The 18,765-nt window shown below is 42.9% G+C and overlaps 1 protein-coding gene across 2 annotated transcripts in view; it reads right to left on the bottom strand.

The window, feature by feature from the left end:
* Nucleotides 1-18,765, bottom strand: part of Irsp53 (Insulin receptor substrate 53 kDa) — a 249,342-nt gene that overhangs the window by 88,109 nt on the left and 142,468 nt on the right. For both annotated transcript variants that reach the window (XM_076788691.1, XM_076788700.1), the window contains exon 4: nt 9,737-9,829. In XM_076788691.1, coding sequence (XP_076644806.1) covers nt 9,737-9,829 — 93 coding nt within the window. The remainder of the gene's footprint in view (nt 1-9,736; nt 9,830-18,765) is intronic.

Below are 18,765 nucleotides of genomic sequence, written 5' to 3' on the forward strand. Positions count from 1 at the left end.
TTCAGAAAACCATCATGAAAGAATTCAGTGAAAAATAGATTTATAGAATGCGAACAGTGTACGCGTTTTTTATTTACTATTCGAAGTCAGGTGATTATTCTGCTAGGGATCGTATAAAACAAGGGTCGAGGATATTACCGACTGATGAATCAACCCCGATCAAGGCAGAAGTCGCTCAAAGGAAGTTGTCCTCCAAAAAGCTCAATAAAGGGCTAGATCCAGTGGAAAGCCATCCCCCTATAATCGGGGTCAGAAGGAGAGCATTCAAAGAAGGGTGGGCTCTCGATCGGCGTCTTACCGATCAATCTGTCCGACACGACTTTCCAATCTCCTCGGCGCGCCGGGGTTGCGAACGACCCGCGCAGATCGAGCGAGAACTCCGAAGAGAAGATCGTTGCCAGCGAAGCCGAGAGCTCGGACCGAAATTAAAATTTGAAAGGATTATCAGATCAAACGTCAGATGCTGACTGTAGAACGCCTCGACGAGCCCGATGGAGATCACTGGAGATCCGCGTGCTGATCGAAACGAGTGGCTCATTAAGAGAGGCTAATTAATACGTGAAACCGTTTTCTTCGTGCTGCGAGCTTTTAGGTTATCCGACGGTTTGCATCGGGTACCAGTGACACTTGTCAGTGGAGTACTGGCTAATTATTAATCACTTATTAATTTTTAATTTTTAATTATAATTAATTATTGCTATTGCATATTTTAAACCTGTAAGAAAACATTTCTAGTAACGAACATTAATAACATCTGCACATAATTTATAAATTGAAGTTGTACCTTATCCTGGCATTCTATGAAATAGTTATTCATGAACTTCAAAAAGTCATCATTAGACTGCGGATCTTTATGCAAAATAAAAATTTGCTATTCCAATTGCAAGAGATGGCAGCCAGATACACATTTAATTCTTTCTTGAATAATTTGAATACGTTGAAAATATTATATCTTTATTCTCCTCCTGTTTTAAACTGCACCAGCCCATTTTTAGCGTAAATTCAGTCTGCAAAAGAGTCTGCAAAATATTTTATTATCTATAATAATATTTGACTAAGAGTGAGTTTCTATGCTAAATGTAAATCAATTTTTATCCTACCTGATAAAATACCAAGATTGATCCTACCTTGTTAACATTTGCAACAGAACGAAACTGGATTATGCGTTAACTCTTATGTCCGTGTGAAATTTTTGTAGTATACATTTTTACGAAATTTTAATTAGAACAACGCGTTAATTAGCACGGAATAGTTTCCAGCAAAGTGAGTAACAAAGTTATGTCGAGCAGCACGCGAGTAATTTCTGCGGCGAACATTAAGTTGCTCGATTGCTCGGTCGTGTGTTTAACACGGGCCATAGGTGACGAAGCCACTACGTTATTAAAATATGCGAAGTTCCGGAGTTCTGAACGAGCAGCGTCAGCCAAATTGCAGATTTGAGTGATCGATATCGACTACAAGCCGTAACGCGGCGCTGCGGCCGATACTCGGCTACGAACTCTCTCCGGATCGAACCGCGCGTAATACAGTAACTCGATTTACCGAAAAGCTCAGTCGGAGTCTCTAGTCTGCATTTAACCTTCCATTGTGGGGCATTTGGCAAACGAAGTCGAGGGAGTAAGCGGCCTCGAAATCCGTGGTATTTGAATTTGTCGATTTACTTATGGAAATTGCGGCTCCCGGTCTCAAGTGTAAAAGACTTTCGGAAATATTGACTATTAGATTCCGATCTCCGGTCTAGATCAGATGGGAGCCGTTTGACCGAGAGTAAACTCCGCGAAGACTTTCGACTGGCTAGCTTCTGGAACTTGTTAACCGTACGGTCGCCGGAAGTTGCAACAAACGAGCTAATAAACTAACAACGTTACCGTTTCCCCCGAGACTCTGATCAAATTCTACGAAATGAGATTCCAACTTTTAAAGACCAATGCACCAACAGCATGGTCATCGACATTGAATATCTATATTTTTCACCGAACAAAACAAATTCTCTCTTATTTATACAGGGAAAGATCAAAACTCACGCGTCCGGTTAAGAGCCAAGACTCCGTATATTCGCGATAAGGTAGAGTGACCAGGTTACCGACAAAAATAGGCGAAAAATGGTTTTACGTGCCTCAACTTTTCGTCCTTATACGAGAATATTTTTCGCTGGGAAAGGGCTCATTCGAAAGAGGAAGGTTCAATCTGGCGCACGCTGGTCATGAGCTGACGAGATTATACAGATATTTGGTAATATAAGCGTTAGAAGTACGCAAAATATTGACGGTGTGCATGCCGTGGAATCCAAGTATTTGTATGCCATTGGATGAATTTTCTGAATGAAATCGAGAGTAGCGCGTGCTAGAAAATATCTCCGGCTACAAATTAAGCTATATTTTGTCTTGATTCTCTGCGAAATGAAGCCAAAAACTTGAAGCACGTTCGTGGCATCAGAATTCATAATATCGATAAGACAGAGCGAAAAATGTGACAAGTTTAGTCACAGACTTAAGGCCCGTAGGATCAAAACGAAGACGGATCTTAAGTCAGTGGCTGAAGGCTGTAAACGGAAATTATGCAGCGGTTACCGACCTGCTGGCTCTGAAAAAGTCACGTGACTACCCTTGTCTCTCAAGGGTTGACTCCAGCGGAACGCAAGACTAGAGTCGTCAGAGTATCCGCCTTTGAATCAGGATTGGAGAGCAATAAAAACGACAGGATCGCGTCAGGCGGCGCGCCCGGTGCAACGGGAAGAGTTACGGTTCATTCTTTTCCCGTGTCTATTGAAATAATTAAAAGTTTAATACAGTTTCCAGGATAGTCGGGGAAGGACGGGGCGAGTGTCTGAATCGAACGAGCTCGCGTGTGTCTGTCCGGGGTGTGTGCCGCCTCGCAGTTGACAAAAGTCCGTCGATTTAAACTCGGCTCGCCCGGATTCCTCGGTGAGCAACTTTGAAAGGTTCGCCCCGCCACGGCGAAGGAAATCCCCGACTCTATTCACGGGGAACGCCACTCGACGGCAAACAGTCGATGCAAGCCGAAACCCGGTGTCGCCAACAACTCGAGGACGCTCCCCGAACAATTCGCCTAGACACGGGCGTAACTCCACGCGTTCGATTAATCAATTCGTGAAAAGCGATCGATACCACGAAGCGCGCGGCGACGGCGGCTACCGATTCGCGCGGGAACAGCTTCGAAATTTCACGAAAAGTTCCTCGCTCTCTCGAGGACTTAATCAAACGACCACGGGGAATCTGGCTCGGAGCCCTCTCTCCTCCCCAGTGTAAACTATGAAAGTTAACGAGATCTTCGTCTTCCGTTTGCGTTCTTCTGCCGCGAGCATTTTTTCTTCCTCCTCGCCGGAACGACAATTGCCCCGAGTGGTCGAACTTTTTAAGTCGTGTTTACGGGCAGCCTTCACTGTAATGAGAACTTTCTGTCGAATACGAAGAGAAAAAATCAAATCAAGGAGGTTTTGTATGCTCACAGATTTGCGCGGAACATATACACCGCGGCATTAAGTTCCTGAACGTTTTGAATCGTCGGAAGCCCTCTCTGCGGATATTGAATGCCGGAAATTGATGCGGGCAATTTTTACTGTACGCAAAGATCCGCCGACTAATTATAAAATCTAGAACGATACTCGAGAAACTTACCATTTCAGGAAAATGCACTTTTCATAGTTTATGGATAGATATATTGCATCGAATAGCTACATTTATAGAGATTATTGCCGAAACAAATTCTGGTAGCTAACATATTAATAAAACTATGGGAGGTTGGTAAGTCTCTGTCGCTTAATCTCACGCGTATAAACAATTGAGGCGAGCCACCTCGGACGACGCTCGTGGAACACGAGGAGGGCGCAGCTCTCGGACGGTTAATATCGTGTTTCTAACAGCAAATAACGAAGCCAGCGAATTAATTAAACGATCATTTTCGAACTAATTAGCGAAGTCCAGCCGGGAACGTGTTTCGGTTGAAAAGCGCTTCGAAAATATATAGCTCTCTGTCGAGATTGAATATCGAGGGTCGGCGCCGCGGCGGACGATAATGTTTGTTGTTGTTGTAGCTGTTGTTCGGGTCGCTGTCGTTGTTGCCCGATCCGGTTCCCGGTGGAACGTGTTACAAGATATTTGAAAGTTTGTATGACTCGATCGACACGACGAGTACAACCCCGGTCGGGAAACTGTCGGGTTCGAGGGGCGACGGTGTCGAACAATGGAAAACGAAAGCACCGGGCGTAGAATGGAAAAAGCACGACAAACGGGCCAATCGGAGAAACTTTCCGTGGGATAATTGCCGGGACGAAATGTGTGTCGGCGAAACTGTACTCTTTTGTTTCACCCTTCGAGTCTGATAGCCAACTGGAACTATGCGCGCGAGCACACGATTGCCGTTATATTGTTCTCCGGTTATAATTGCGCCTTATCGACCTCGTTACGATCGCGCTGTCATCCCTGCTGTGTGCTCCAACCACAATGACAGCGAGGGAAGAGAAAAGCGTGCAGACAATGGCGGTTGTTTTTCGTACACTAGTTTATTTTTAATATAATTATTATTCCATAATTTGGTGGGCGCAGATGTGAGAGCGAACAACTAAGAATTTAATTCGGACGGTCAGTAATAAAATTGGAATCCCTGGACCATTATCAAACAAACAAATAAAACGTCGGGCTAAACTTCACTTCAGGAAATCAGAGATTTTTAACTTTTTTTTATGGAGTCCTGTAGAATTTCGCGAGGAAATGCTGGAAATCTAAGTTTTAATCCTAGGAGATCAGTAGTTCAAAAGTTATGCGCGTGTAAAGATGTGCGATTTTCAGCGTTTTTGACAAGTGAGGGCGCCGCCATATTGGTACGTTGGCGTCGTCCAATCAGCGGCTCCGCTCGTGAGACGACGCGCGACGCTGAGTACAGTCCAGGATAGTGGCGTCCTTACCTGTCAAAAACGCTTAAAATCACTCAACTGTAAACACGCATAACTTTTGAACCAGAGAACACCTAACATTAAAACTTGGATTTCCGGCATTTTCTCGCTAAATTCTACAGGATTACATAAAAAAAAGTTAAAAATTTCTGGTTTCCTGAAGTAAAGTTTAACCAAGCATTAATTTGAAATCAAGGATCAACAGTTGAGAGTTTCCTCATTATTACCCACTTTAGTTATCCATTAATAGTTGCCTGTAAAATAGGTATGCATATTTTATTGAAATTCCTACAGATTTCCCTAGTTTTATGGACTACATCGAAGATTGCATGCAATTTTAATTAGGTACACGAAATTGCCCGGGGGAGCCCTGAGTATTCTGCCAATTTACGCTCGCTCTGTAAGCAGTGAAATTGAAGAAAACTAGAAGTATAGCTAAGGGCACGAACACACCGGAGTTATTCAGCTCCTAAATAATCTAAAGAGATATGCGAAATTCCAGCATAGAATTACGTGTCCCTAATGAAAATTGAGTTCAGCTAAGGGGTGGAACATTTAGTCAACATCGCCGGCGCGGAAAGTTTCGGAGAGGCGTCTCTTTAACGAGTGCAAATTGGCGTACACTGGAAACCTGCCAAACGGCCAGGTCGAGGTAATAAGATATTCCAGTCCGGTACCCATCGATTGTTGTAAGAAGCTCCAAGTGTCTTCCGAGTGTAACACTTTCCTGATGACACTCAATTTTCCGGAAAGTTCGTCTCTCGTTGACATAAACCGCTGTCTCTCGCTAAGAGGTATCCACTTCTGACTTAGTTACTCAATTACCGGAAACAAACGATTCCGTGATCTTTTACCAATCGGAAATTACCAAGCAATGATAGCGGAGGTGATTTCTAAAAACAAAGTACACTGAAAGTGTGTAACGGGGGACTGATTGAGTGAAAAAAATCTGATAATTACATATTCCACGGGAGTATCATGTCTGAAGAAAAATTGTTTTATAACATCTTGATTTAGAATTAAAAATAAATAAATAAATATAGTAGCTGTTCCTTACTGACATAAAAATTTTTTTTTTTTTTTGGTATGAATATTTAGCCATTGGAGTGAACGTAGGTAATACAATATAAATTTAGAAATAAAAATTTTCTTTTTCTTCAAATATACTTTCCCAATTTGGATGGGATTAATGTTTGACATTTATTCTAAAATGAGTAAATTTTACCGACAAAAGCATGCGTGGTTCTTGCCCGAAGAAAGCGTTTAGGGTATCAAAGATCGAAGAGACGGTTTCACGCGAAACTCAATTTGCGTGGGACCGCAGGAACCTGGCAAGGGTTGCCGGCAGGGCTAAATATTAAGCGTTCTAATCCTCGGCTATGTATCCGAAATAAATAATAGAATCGTTTCCCGAGGTTCACCTAGATAGCAGAAAGTAATTATACGGAAGTATTCCACGGATGCAACGCTATTTTGAAAGATAATACAAAACGAGTTCTGGAACATGCCTACATCGCATCATTCCCTGGCCTGGACGATGGCCGAAGTTAACTGCAATCGTTGCCCGGGCAGAATATTCGAGGCTTGGGTATAACCCCTGTTAACTACATACGAGACACCCCGGGGCACCTTCCAATTTAAGCCCTGCCCTGCAAGCTATCCCGAAATAGGGTTACTGTATTATTATTTGTCGTTTCAACCGGTTACCAGTTCGGATAAGCTGGATAAATTATGGATAGTATAGGTCCCGTTACCAGACTGCTAGAAATCATTTTGTCATTGGATTCTTTTCTGTGTCGCTGTTTAACGGAATCAACGAAATAATTCATTTTCGTCATGAGTACACAAGCAATTCGATACAACGGACAATCAAAACTATTAGATAGCGATAGTACGAAAAATATATTTATGTACGAATGTCTCTATTACAACGTTTCGCCGATAAATCGCAATTACGGAAAAGCGGTAGCTCATTTTCCAACATGTCGTCCGCGAATCGGAACTTGAACTGAAAAACAGATCCACCAATCCGCGCCGCGAGCTTCCACAGAGACAAATCGATCGACGAAGCCTGAACAATTTGAGCTTCAAAAAATCCAGGGAGCGGTTGAAAAAAAAAAGACAAAAGCTGCGTACAACGCCGCGGCTTCGTTGATCCCCATGTGGAAGAGGGGAGAATAACAGACAGTGAGGTTGAGACGGGAAGGGGGAGGGGGTGGGGGGAGGGGAGTAAAAAAGGTAGAAAGCACGGAAAAGCTTCGTGCTAAACATTCCGGGGGGTACAAAGCGGGGCAGGTCCTCGCGAGGAGGAAAATACGAAGCGAGCTAGCGAGCGTGGGGGCGCGCGCAATTCGTTCCGGATCGAATGGGATTTCTCGTTCCGCTTGGAAAACAAATAAAACTTCCGTCGCACTTGGGCAGCTTCCTAAGACCTCCGCCTTCAGACTCGGTGTTCCTTTCTTATTCCGAGGCTCGGAAGCTCGGAGGTTAGCGACCCGGACTTAATACGTACACTTATCACGCTGCAATGATCCTGTTAGCAACTTTTTCCACCCCTTTCTCGTTCGGCTCCCGGGTCCACCACCGCCCCCTATCTCCCTGCCTCCACCTCGCGTCACGACCCCTATTCCCGGGGTAAGACAGGCAAGAAAGTAGAGACGGTTAAACGGCTGAGCCTTTATTGGCTTTAGAAGCCACGAGAGTGCTCTTGTGTCCACCGTTCCTCGCCTCGGCGGATCAAACTTTGTCGAAGGCAGGTGAGGAAAAAATAATTGGGAGACCGGCCGGTCTCCTCGTCGAACGAGGACGGGAACCGCTCGAAATTAGCTTGCCGGACGAGCGTTAACTTATTTCGAGGACCGGGGATTCAAGGATACCGTACCCTATTGGTTCGGAACTCGCTTCAAGGCCTAGTTCGGCCGCGACACAGCTTCGTGTTTAACGAACAGCCCGAGGAACCGAGTGGTTCGTTTAATTTTCGGGAATGGCCACCGTCATGGTTATTTCAGGGGTACTTTTTTCCCCCCCCCCCCCCGCCGTGGACACTTCAGACAGGTAAACATGACCGCAGAGGAGATCCATGTAAATGAAGTCATTGTTCCATTATTCTTGATTAAAAGAGGGTTCGCCAGTTGGTGTTCCGTTATTTTGGGGATGATAAGTAGTTTGGTCGAAGGCTGTAATTAATCATTCTCTTTTTCTTGTTTGTCGACCATCTGCGAAGTAGTGTGCATTGCGAGCAGTATTTTATTTATTGTTCAACTTAACCGGTGAAGTGATTGCTTTGCACTGAAATCTGTGTAGTTGTATAAATATATATATACCATTTTACTACCATTCACATACCATTTTACTTTATGCTACAGCTAATCAATTTTGTCCTAAATCAAGGTTTGATCAAGTCTGGTTTTAGGGTTTTCTGTTTAAAGTAAAATGCTTTGCACTGAAATTAAACAGAAAACCCTAACACTAGACTTAGGGCAAAAATGATTAGGTGAAGCATAATATAGTGAACATGTTAGAAGGATGTAAGAACATAATCACGTTCATTTCAAACAATTGAAATTATTAATAGAAAAAATAAATTACTACGTAAATTCCTTTTCTTGAAAATGAGGCATATTTCTGAGGCAGATTTTATTTTGCATAGAGATCAGCAGCCTGTATATTACTAACATTTAGTGATATTATCAAAACGTTGGTTATATTACATTTTTTTTACAGGAAATATACAAGAAAATTCCACCCTGTATTTTAAATCATTATCCCCCTAAAAAAGTTAAATATTCAAGATAGAATCTCCTCGAGGTACACAATTAAAAGCATTATTTTTCTTTTGAAAAATATGTGTAATTCATTCTTATTTGGCTGTTCGAGATTAATATTCGGCTACGAGATAGATTTCTAAAAATGTCATTTAAATAAAAGTACCGATCGATTATTTCATTAAAAACGACTGGAACTCTCATAGAAAACCGTCGAGCTATCAGAGGGATTAATCAAATCGAATCTCGAATTCGGGAATTCGGTGTTCGGTCTCAAAGGAACGAGCCCCGTACGTACGTACAGCGGTACGGAATAATTGCCCGGAGCAATTAAAAAACGCGACGATACTTGAATCGCGACCGGTCGATTCTAATTGTCCCGGTTTTTCTATTAATTTACAATGGACATCACGGCCCGGAAGTTGGGCGGGCGTAATTGAAATAATTACCGCGCGACCCGGCCGATCTGGTAATTAAGAGACGCACCGGAACGAAGACAAAGTCGGGCTCGTTCGGTCCTGGATGATGGAGCAGGGAGAAGCGGAGAGAGAGAGAGAGAGAGAGAGAGAGAGAGAGAGAGAGAGAGAGAGAGAGAGAGAGAGAGAGAGAGGGAACGGAGAGAGGGGTGGAGGAGGCAAACAAAACGAAAAATTCTGATTTAAATTCAAACGGAAGCCGGCGATCGGGGCAAACAAAATTTTCCGTCGACGATTCGATGATTTATTTGCCCTTCTAATGACGTGTGTCGCGCTAATTAATTAACCTCCGCTCGAGCTCGTGCGCGCATGCGTGCGCGCGCTCGCCCGTCTGTCGGTTAAGGATCGAGCGACTCGCGTTTGTCCACCGATAATTGCGTGACAAATTTTAATTATTTCACCTTTAATGATTGTGACCGGTCGGTGTAACGGGGAATAGGGACGCGGCGCGCGTCCTCTCTCTTTTTATGGTTGTTTGCGGGGTTGTTTTTTCCCCTGCAGCACCGGGTGGGTCGCAACCATAGGAAGGAACGGGATGAAGTTACCGGTTGCCAACGCGATAATAAGAAAATTGCGAAACTTACCGACATCCTTGGAACCACCCCATGTCCCCAGTTGCGCTTGGCGTGCTAATCGAGACAATGCGTCCACGTAGACACGGGATGCGGCTGCGGCACCTGCAAAATAATGGAACGAAAGTGAACGACTGTAACTATCGAACAGCAGGTGCATTACGATCCTATTATTTTTGTTCTCTTTTCTCTCTCTCTCTCTCTCTCTCTCTCTCTCTCTCTCTCTCTCTCTCTCTCCTTTTCTTCCCCTCCGACGCTTTTAACGATAATTCAAGCCCTCTGTTAATTAAAAGGGTTTTAGTTCGCTTGAAAATTATATTGATTCCGGTGGGTAAAAGGATTGGTTTAATTTCTGCGGGGTATGCGTAACGACCGTCAGGTTTTTCGTTTCACTTTTAATTAGACTTTAATGCAAGAGAACGCTATTACTGTTCGACCACGAATGCTTACGCAAAGGCATCGGGTTTTAGTCAGGACTTCTATGGAAACTAAAGTTTTCCTCTCTTTTCAGAGGAATGTTATTGAAATTGATTTCAGGGCGTAACATAGTTTCGTTGTTACAAGGAAACTATTTTAAAAAAAAGATTACTGGAGTAATAATTATTGTTAAAATTCTCATGGAAATATGCAGTAGGAATATTGTCAAGCTTAATTGTAGGTCTTATGTTAATGAATTTTACCGAGCGCTCGATATTTTCTTTGTTTTCTGTAACTAATGAATCCTCCGTTTTCTGTTCAATGAAGTAGTCGGGTAATTTTATGACATACTCGCTGTACTAAGTAATAAATGAACTGAAATTAATTTGAAAAATCTAATCAACTGGAACCTAATGATTTTCTCTTGAAATATTTTAATCGTCTTTCATGCAGTGTGAATAGGTAACGCCTGATTCATATTAAAACAGTAAGTTACAAGTGCTGATTTTAACTGCGTTTACGCGCAAACATATCCAGGTGAAATAGGAGTCGGATAAATATTCATTCTGGGAGGCGTAGAATTTTGATGTTCCTCAGATTGCGAACAACCCCTAGTAAAGGAAACGAAATATCTCATCCCAGATTGAATTAAATCATTGCACTGAGATTTACAAGCCCTATAAAGCTCCGCAGCTCATTTACTACGAAACGCAAACAGCCGAAAGTATTAAAACGACAACGGGCGCCATAAAAGTTTCTTTTCCCGCGCGAAGATAAAATTTCATCGCGGGTCAGAATTGATCCTCGCGATGGCTACAGCGTGCCGCGTCGTCCGCAGCGCCGCGGCCAAACAAGAAATCACAACGGTAATTGCGGATTACAGGAAACTTCGTTAACTTTTACCTTATCCCGGTGCCACCCTTCCGTTCCGCGGCGTAACGGAAGGGTCCGACGAAAACTGCGTCCGGCGAAAGGGGTCGGCGAATAAAAACGCTGTTAGAAGTACTCTGGTTATCAATAAAGAACGATCATTTCCCGCGAAAGCTCCTCGTTAAAACCTATGGAGCAGAAAAATTGGGACGGTCCGGCCGGTTGGCTGGCGAGGGGCACGACGGGAGAGGGTAGATCGGTGGAAATTGGTGGTGTGCACCCTGTTCCCTACGCCAGAAAATCCCTCATAAATACGGGAGTTGTATAGTTCGTAACTGGCTGCCGTGGCGTAAGAGGGACGGTAAAAGAACGGGAAAAGGAGGTGAGCTCGGACAAGAGTGGCAGGGTAGGAACGCGATATATCTCGGAAGAAACGAACTTGTATAAAAGCGTGGGGCTTATTTTATGGCGAGACCGGCCAGTATCGTTCGCCGTTTATCCCCACAAGAATACATGCTCGTCCCGGACGGAACTGAACACTTCCGATTTAATCGTTACGAAAGGAACCACCGGGCACGCTGATCTCTTCAGCAAATCTTTGTCGGCTCTGAAAATTCTGTCGACCGGAAATTGTAGACTCTCCGGCGAGCTTCTTGAGTTTCAAAGTTTTTTAATCAGCGTGCATGTCAGTCCCGAACGGGCTTGCGGTGAGCGAAATAACTTTTGAAAGGTTTATTTTAAGCGGTTGGAGGAGGTGTTCGCCAGGCGGAGATTTTGCAAAGTTCCACGACTGTAACCATTCAAATGGGAGACTTTTATCCATGGTCAAAGATCAAGAGATTCGATCAATCGTGAGGACATCTCGCAATAGAGTGAAGATTGAAATGAATGATTTTATGTGTTAATTACAGTCATTACTTAGGCAGCGGATTTTATGCATTTATGCCAAACATGAGTAGCTGTAATTCGAAACAGTGAAAACTTTATAATACTGTTAATATTATTTTCGACCTATTAAACGTATTAACGCTAGATCTACCGAGCCTTAAAAGCAACAAATACATGCTGTCTTTTAAAAATGACGAGATTGAATTTATTTGCATTTTGTGCGGTTCGTATTATAATACATGCTCTACTAAATATATTCATTCGCGAAATCATCTTTATAATTTCAGTAATCGTGAAATGAAAAATCTGGAACCGGTCGTTTTGACCGGCGGTGGTAGGTTTAGCGTTAAGAAAGAAAATAAATTTCTATTTCACTTTAGTTTGTTGCAAGTCAGGTAGAAAATTTTTATTTTACACAAAGATCCGCTGTCTAGTCGTTACTGGATTGTAGATTTAATGCAAAAGTAAACTTTCTCGTTTTATGTTTAAAATTCCATATATTGTCCAAGATGTATACATTTGGAGAAATTGAACGTAAATCTTTGTATCCTGAAACAATTAGGAAGCGTACCTTGTATTTTACCGTTTTCGAATGAAGATAAATAATGTTTTTGTTTAAAAAATTAATCAAAATCTATTAAAGTACTTCTTTCGAAATTTTGTTAGGACAGAACAACCCGTCCCTTAATTTGTAGCATGTCTTCGCGACTGTCTCGAAAGACTTTCTTGTAGAATGGAGGGCCAAACGAAGGACGTGGAGGGCTGATCCTCGTCTACCCATTAGGTCCTCCTCGAAGAAAATCGGCCACCCTACCCATTTACCCCTGTTCAGACAAAAGCAGGGCATTAGAGACGAGCCACCGGCGAATACCAATGCGTTAAGCAACCGAAAAGCTCCGATATTAAGTCGCGCCCTCTCCTTTAATCCGCGCTGTTTTTCTCGAAGTACCGCACTTATTGTGCACGCAGACCGAATAGGAAGCGGAAACTTGTCAAAGCACTTCAAGGCTTCCGCCCTCCCCCCTTCTATTTCCATTGTAAACGTTATTCTATTAGGAAAGCCAATTAAGTGACGAGTCTGCTATTAGGAGCATCTGTTCTGTTACAAGACAAGGGAGTTTCCCAAGTAGGGGACACGTACGATCTCTTGAAAGATATAAAACTGTACATTTCCTGGCACTCAAAGTGTTACATAAACGAAACAAACAGAAGAAATTAATGTTGTACATATTTACGCTTGTAAATACATTTGTTCGACATACAGCGTGTCCCAGTATCGGTGGTACAACCGAGAAGGGGTTGATTTTACATGAGAAAACAAATCGAAAATGAACAATAGAATTGTTTCATTTCGGCCTCTGTTCTCAAGAAAATCGAGTGTAAAGATTCGTCTGGTTCGCGTCTGCTTCAGTAAGTATGTATATAGAGGAAGTAGAATTGGTTGGTCATGATCAGACGCGTCAGAAGATTCCTATCGAATAGCACGTTATAATGTATATTCGCTGCATTTTCCAACTCGATTTTCTCGAAAACGAAGCTACGGATGAAACCTATATTTTTTCATGTAGAATCACCCCCTTCTCGGTTGTACCACCGATGCTGGTACACCCTGTATAATTTTTCGCAATAAGCATTCAAATTGAACAAAATGTACAAGCAAGTATGTAGAAGGGTGTATCACGTTTTAAATTTTTATTTTGCTTATCGTCTAAAAAATTATGTTTTTTATCCCCGGGTTCGTTTAGAGTCAACATCATAGGTCATTAGCGACTGTTCGACACTAATTTCAGCAAGAAACTTACCGGGGCAGCGGTTAATTACACCGGCTTTAATTTCATCGGTAACCTACATCCGTTCGCGAGTCCCGTATAATATATTGCAGGGGAACGTTTATCGCGCCACTTCTTTCCAGTCCCCCCTCCCCCCCTCCCCCCCTGGTGAAGGAGGCTGTGCTAATTAGTCGTGTTGCAGGAATCACAGCCGGTCGGAGTAAAACGCGTGCAAATTCAAACGACCTTGAAGCTTATAACGTCTATTGCAGGCCCGAGCTCCATCCAGTTCCTGGTCCTTGTCCGAAAGCGCTTAGGTTGACGGGGTGGCAGCCTCCGGCCGTTGCGGTGTTAATTGTTATTCTCGGTCGTTCTCCGTAATTACACCCTGTTCCATCGACGACGGCCTGGTCCGCCTTCGAATGTGCAACACTAAGAGATCCTGCCATGGTTGCAGTTTCCCCATTGCAGTTCGACTCCAACGAACCAGCACGAAATGTGAAATCAATTATTCGATATTGGACCGCCTTGTAGATTCCTGTCGATTTTTCAACGAATAATTACTCACTTACACCGTTAGCGTTTGATTAACGCTTTCACTGCCGGCGTTTAATTAACTGGCTCGTTTAACGCAACATAGACTGGGAAATTAATTCGCAGATCTCTTTTAACGCAACAAAGACTGGGAAATTAATTCGCAGACGAATTAACGTTTAAATCTGGATAAACAATTACAGTCAGCATGTTTAAGGACGTAGTTCATCGTCTGACGTCTTTCTATAGTATTTTTAAAATATCGTAACTATCGATGGAGCAAGTAATATTATATTTTATTCGAGCTTCTCTCCGGATAAAAATGCGAAATCGCACAAAAAACATCCGCAGCCTAATCAGAAGAATTCCGACGCGAGGTGCACCGCGAGATTCACTATCAACGAGAGAGAGAGAGAGAGAGGGGGGGGTGAGAGAGATCGTTCAAGGAAAAGCCGTTTAGGATCTGATCCGGAAGGCTCGAGGTCCCGAACGGTCTGGGGAAAGAAATTTTCCGTGACAGCCAGCCCCTCCTCGGAAATGAAGCGGAAGAGAGACGCATGTAATCAAGCGGATGTCGACGCGGAATTTGGTGGAGGGTCCCCGATACCGGAGGTACCGAATATGACGCAAGGGAGCAGATTTTCAGAGTATTAGCGACCCTTCCTGGAACCACCGGCTGCTCCACACGTCTTTTATCACGCAGCCTGCGCGGGGATTCCGACTCTGCGCGAGGTCGCCGCGTGAATGCTTCCGACCGGAATGGGGTTCCGCGACCTTTCTTCTTTTCGCGTTTCCCTCCCGCAAGACCGCTCCCTTTAGATCTCGTGTTCTGCCTCCCCCACCCCACCCCCTTGACACGGTCCCAAAGTGAAAACGCGTGTCTAGATACTGAGCTGATTAGATCTCGTAATTGCTGCTAAACAATGGCCGAATTCTTCCGCTTTGAGTTCCACAAATTATTTCTCCAATACGCAAACCGTGGCAAAAAGTATTCGATCACGTTGAAAAATCGCAAAAATTTCTTAAAATTGAACCAAACCGGTGGGGAATAACGGGTAAAATTTGGAAGAAATTTTTATTGAAATTTTCATCGTATTTTGAACAATTATGACAATTTTAAATAGATGATATTCAAAAGAAAAATATCACATGAGTATAGGAATGTAATTATGAAGAAGATGGGCGAAAGTTTATGATAATTGAGCGAGACTATGTATTGAGACATTAAAAAGTAAAAACACATTTTTACAAAAGTCTTACATACGTATTCAGAATATAAATGGTTTCATGAAACCTTGATTAGATTTTTTTTCTTAAAATTCCTCTGAAATCCCCACCGCAGTCGGTAACATCCTGGGTGATCTTCGTTTGCATAAAATAATACAAAAACATTTATATTTGCATACAAATCCGTAATTTAGTTGCAACAATGACTTTATTACGTTGCACGATTACGTTACGTGGTCGAGTGAAGTTCAAAGACACGCCAACTACAATCTAGGGTGGCTCTAGTGAACGAACCCGGGTATGGTTTCATTCCAGGCGAAAGTAAGAAAGAATGCTATTGTCGGTGGGAACAGTGTTGGCGATTTGAATGTAATTTGAATGTTACAAAGAATGCTACAAAGAAGAAGGTACCAAAGAACAAATTTTGTCAGATTTATATGCTTATTCGGTACAGGTTCAAAATAGTATTTCGGTTAAATCAGCCTGAATAAATGAAAGCTTACAATAACCAGTTAACAAAAAATAGCAGATTCAAAGTATCAACTATAAGTTTGTTATATTAAACAAACATTTTTTTACCAGAAAAAGAAGTTTCGAAATTTTAAATAGTAATTCCAAGAGAAATTACTAAATTATTATTAGTATTACTAAATTGCTACAGTTACAGTAGATTTTTTAAACAATATTAATTGAAAGTACCATTAGATAATGAATGCAACAAAGGTGTTAAAAATAATGTCAGGAAAAGTAGAGATACAAATATTTTTAGTGAGAACGATAACTAATTGATAAAAATCAATCTTGGTACATTATCATTTAACTCCCCGTTTAGGGTAAAAAGAGAACAAAGGATTAACAAGTTTCATGCACAATTGGAACATTTTATGGTTGCCGTATTATGTCGTCAACCAATATGAATGATCGTTTAATTACAAGCGACGCTTCGGTATCAAATTGGACGAGAATTAGCAATTTCACGAAATGAGAAATGTTTTCCGGCGGTTCCTTCATACGTAATTTGCCAGGGAAATTAAATCAGGCGGGGTTTGATTTGTCGATACAGTTATCAGAATTTCACGTCCCATTCTGTAGCGCGACGGATAATTGGAAATTAATCTGCACGGCAAACTTTCGTCGAATAAAATACTTCGATCCCCGTTCGAAATTCATTTCGACGAGTGTAAATACGATGAAACCGCTCGGAACTTCTTTCGGCCATCTTGAAACACTCGATCAGGTAATTTACTTAGAATCGTCGCTGCTTTAAACGAAGCCCGACTTAATTTCTCCTTGTTGACGAATTAATCATCGTAAATGTGTATTATCGAATTCAACGAATTCCTTTCACAATTTCTCGTCTATTTAATCTTCGTTTCAATTGTAACGCCATATTTGGAAAAAAGCATGAAATTTGTATCACTTCATATATTCACATTCTGCCAACATTGTCACAATGCTGTACTCGATTTTTCTCGAAATTCTATAATTACTTTCTTATTTGTATCATACCTCATTTTCTCTAAAATTTAAAAAACAACAGGCAAAAAAATTTCACAATCATTCTATACAACGAAAAGTATAAAATAATTGTTAGTCGAAACGAGAGTATGTTCTCGTCCTGTTTGAGCAATTTTACAGGTGCACAGTTTGACTATTAATTCAATAGAATTTAAATATTACTTCGTAGCCACAGTGTCTTAATAAAAATAATAAAAGCACTTCTTCTATAAAGACATTATACCTGATCAATATTTGGTACAATTCACATTTTTTAAAGTTAATTTAATGTTCAAAATTGTTTATGGTAAATAGGACGCAAATATATGGCTAGACGCCCATAAGAATTTTTGTTACGATTCATTTGGGACATTTTTAAAAACTGATATACCATGTTCGGCTATTTTATCGGAATAATTTTTCTTTCTGTAACAGGGCCATAATCACCATCAGAAGACGGAACGGAAATGTTGGAAGAGTGAAAGATCCCAACATCGTGTCTATCAACGTCCATCTATTCTCTCGGCTTAATTATAAGAACACACCGCGCGACAATTAAAAATTCCATATTTAAGGGGTAACGAATATATCAAAGAGGGACGATCCCCCCGCGCAGGACAAGAAGAATTTGTTTTCCGGTGGTATCGACGAGGATCAACACCCTTCGTAATTACAGAACCGGTCCTGGAAGGGTTCGAAGAACACGGCGCGGTGGCGCGGCGCAATCCCGAACCTTTCTGATAGGGACGTCGCATTAAATCGCGCGCTCGATGGCAGGCTAATTAAGCATAGTCCCATAGCGTGTAATGCGTTCGCTTCCGACTACGGGCGAATTAACTCGAATTCTCGATGGCTTAACAAAAACCCACCTCGCCATTCTCATCGTTATCCGTTCCCTCCCTCTCGCCCGTCTAGCAGCGCCAGGAACACCGTAACGAGAGGCGTGGATCTGAAAAACGTAGCCCCGTCGCCATAAAGCTGGGGCCCTCCGACGGGGGTAAACAGAAGCCTTGGGGAGGGTGGAGGCTGGGGTCTGAAAGGATGCGACTGAATCAGATTCGTCGTCAACTAATTCGTTTCAAAAACCGGAGGCGACGGAGCCACTCAATTAGCGCCTTCCGGCCGCTATTCTGTCGGGCGGCGAGGAACTCGGTTTCAACCCCCCGTGCCGTTGGCGAGGACTGTCGCGGAAATATGGGGGTTCTTCGTCGTTCCATCGCGGCTGGATAACGCCGATAGCTCCTGCGATGATTTCTCGAGAACCGAGAATTGCGAGCTCTCCTCGTCGAACAGCGACTGCATTCTTCCGGGGGATGTTTAACCCTCCGTTGGGCGTGACTCTTTTTTTGCTCGTAACGAGCAGCGTTATCGTTACGATATTTTCTTTCCCCCTTATTAACTCTCATCGCCAACGATGAAAGAACTATCCTCCTAAGAAATATGTCCGACAGAAATCCGGTCTGCATCTCGAGGAGCTGCACCGTCTCACACTCGGGGAATGGAAATGCCTGTATCCCTGGGCGTAGAGGCAGCGACGATCGGGAGCAACGAAGAGACCGGGACGCTCGGGGGATCCGACGTTAATGAAATAGAAAAGCGCGTCGAATCGCGCTCGAGGGATAAGAAGGGCGCGAGTCCGCGCGAACGCCTTTCACGAGCGTTCCAATTCACCTGGCACCCGACGCTCCTTGTTTGTCTATTAACAGCCTAGCGGGATGCTCCAGAGGCGGGACGTTCAAGACGCCCGGGGAGTAGAGAACCGGTTCGAAACGGTCAGAGAAGAGAGGTCTTGCTCTCGTGGCTCCGCGTGGCCGCGGGCAACGAGCTTTTCTTTCGCGC

Source organism: Halictus rubicundus, chromosome 1 (assembly GCF_050948215.1).
Source record: "Halictus rubicundus isolate RS-2024b chromosome 1, iyHalRubi1_principal, whole genome shotgun sequence".
Taxonomy (NCBI): Eukaryota; Metazoa; Arthropoda; class Insecta; order Hymenoptera; family Halictidae; genus Halictus; species Halictus rubicundus.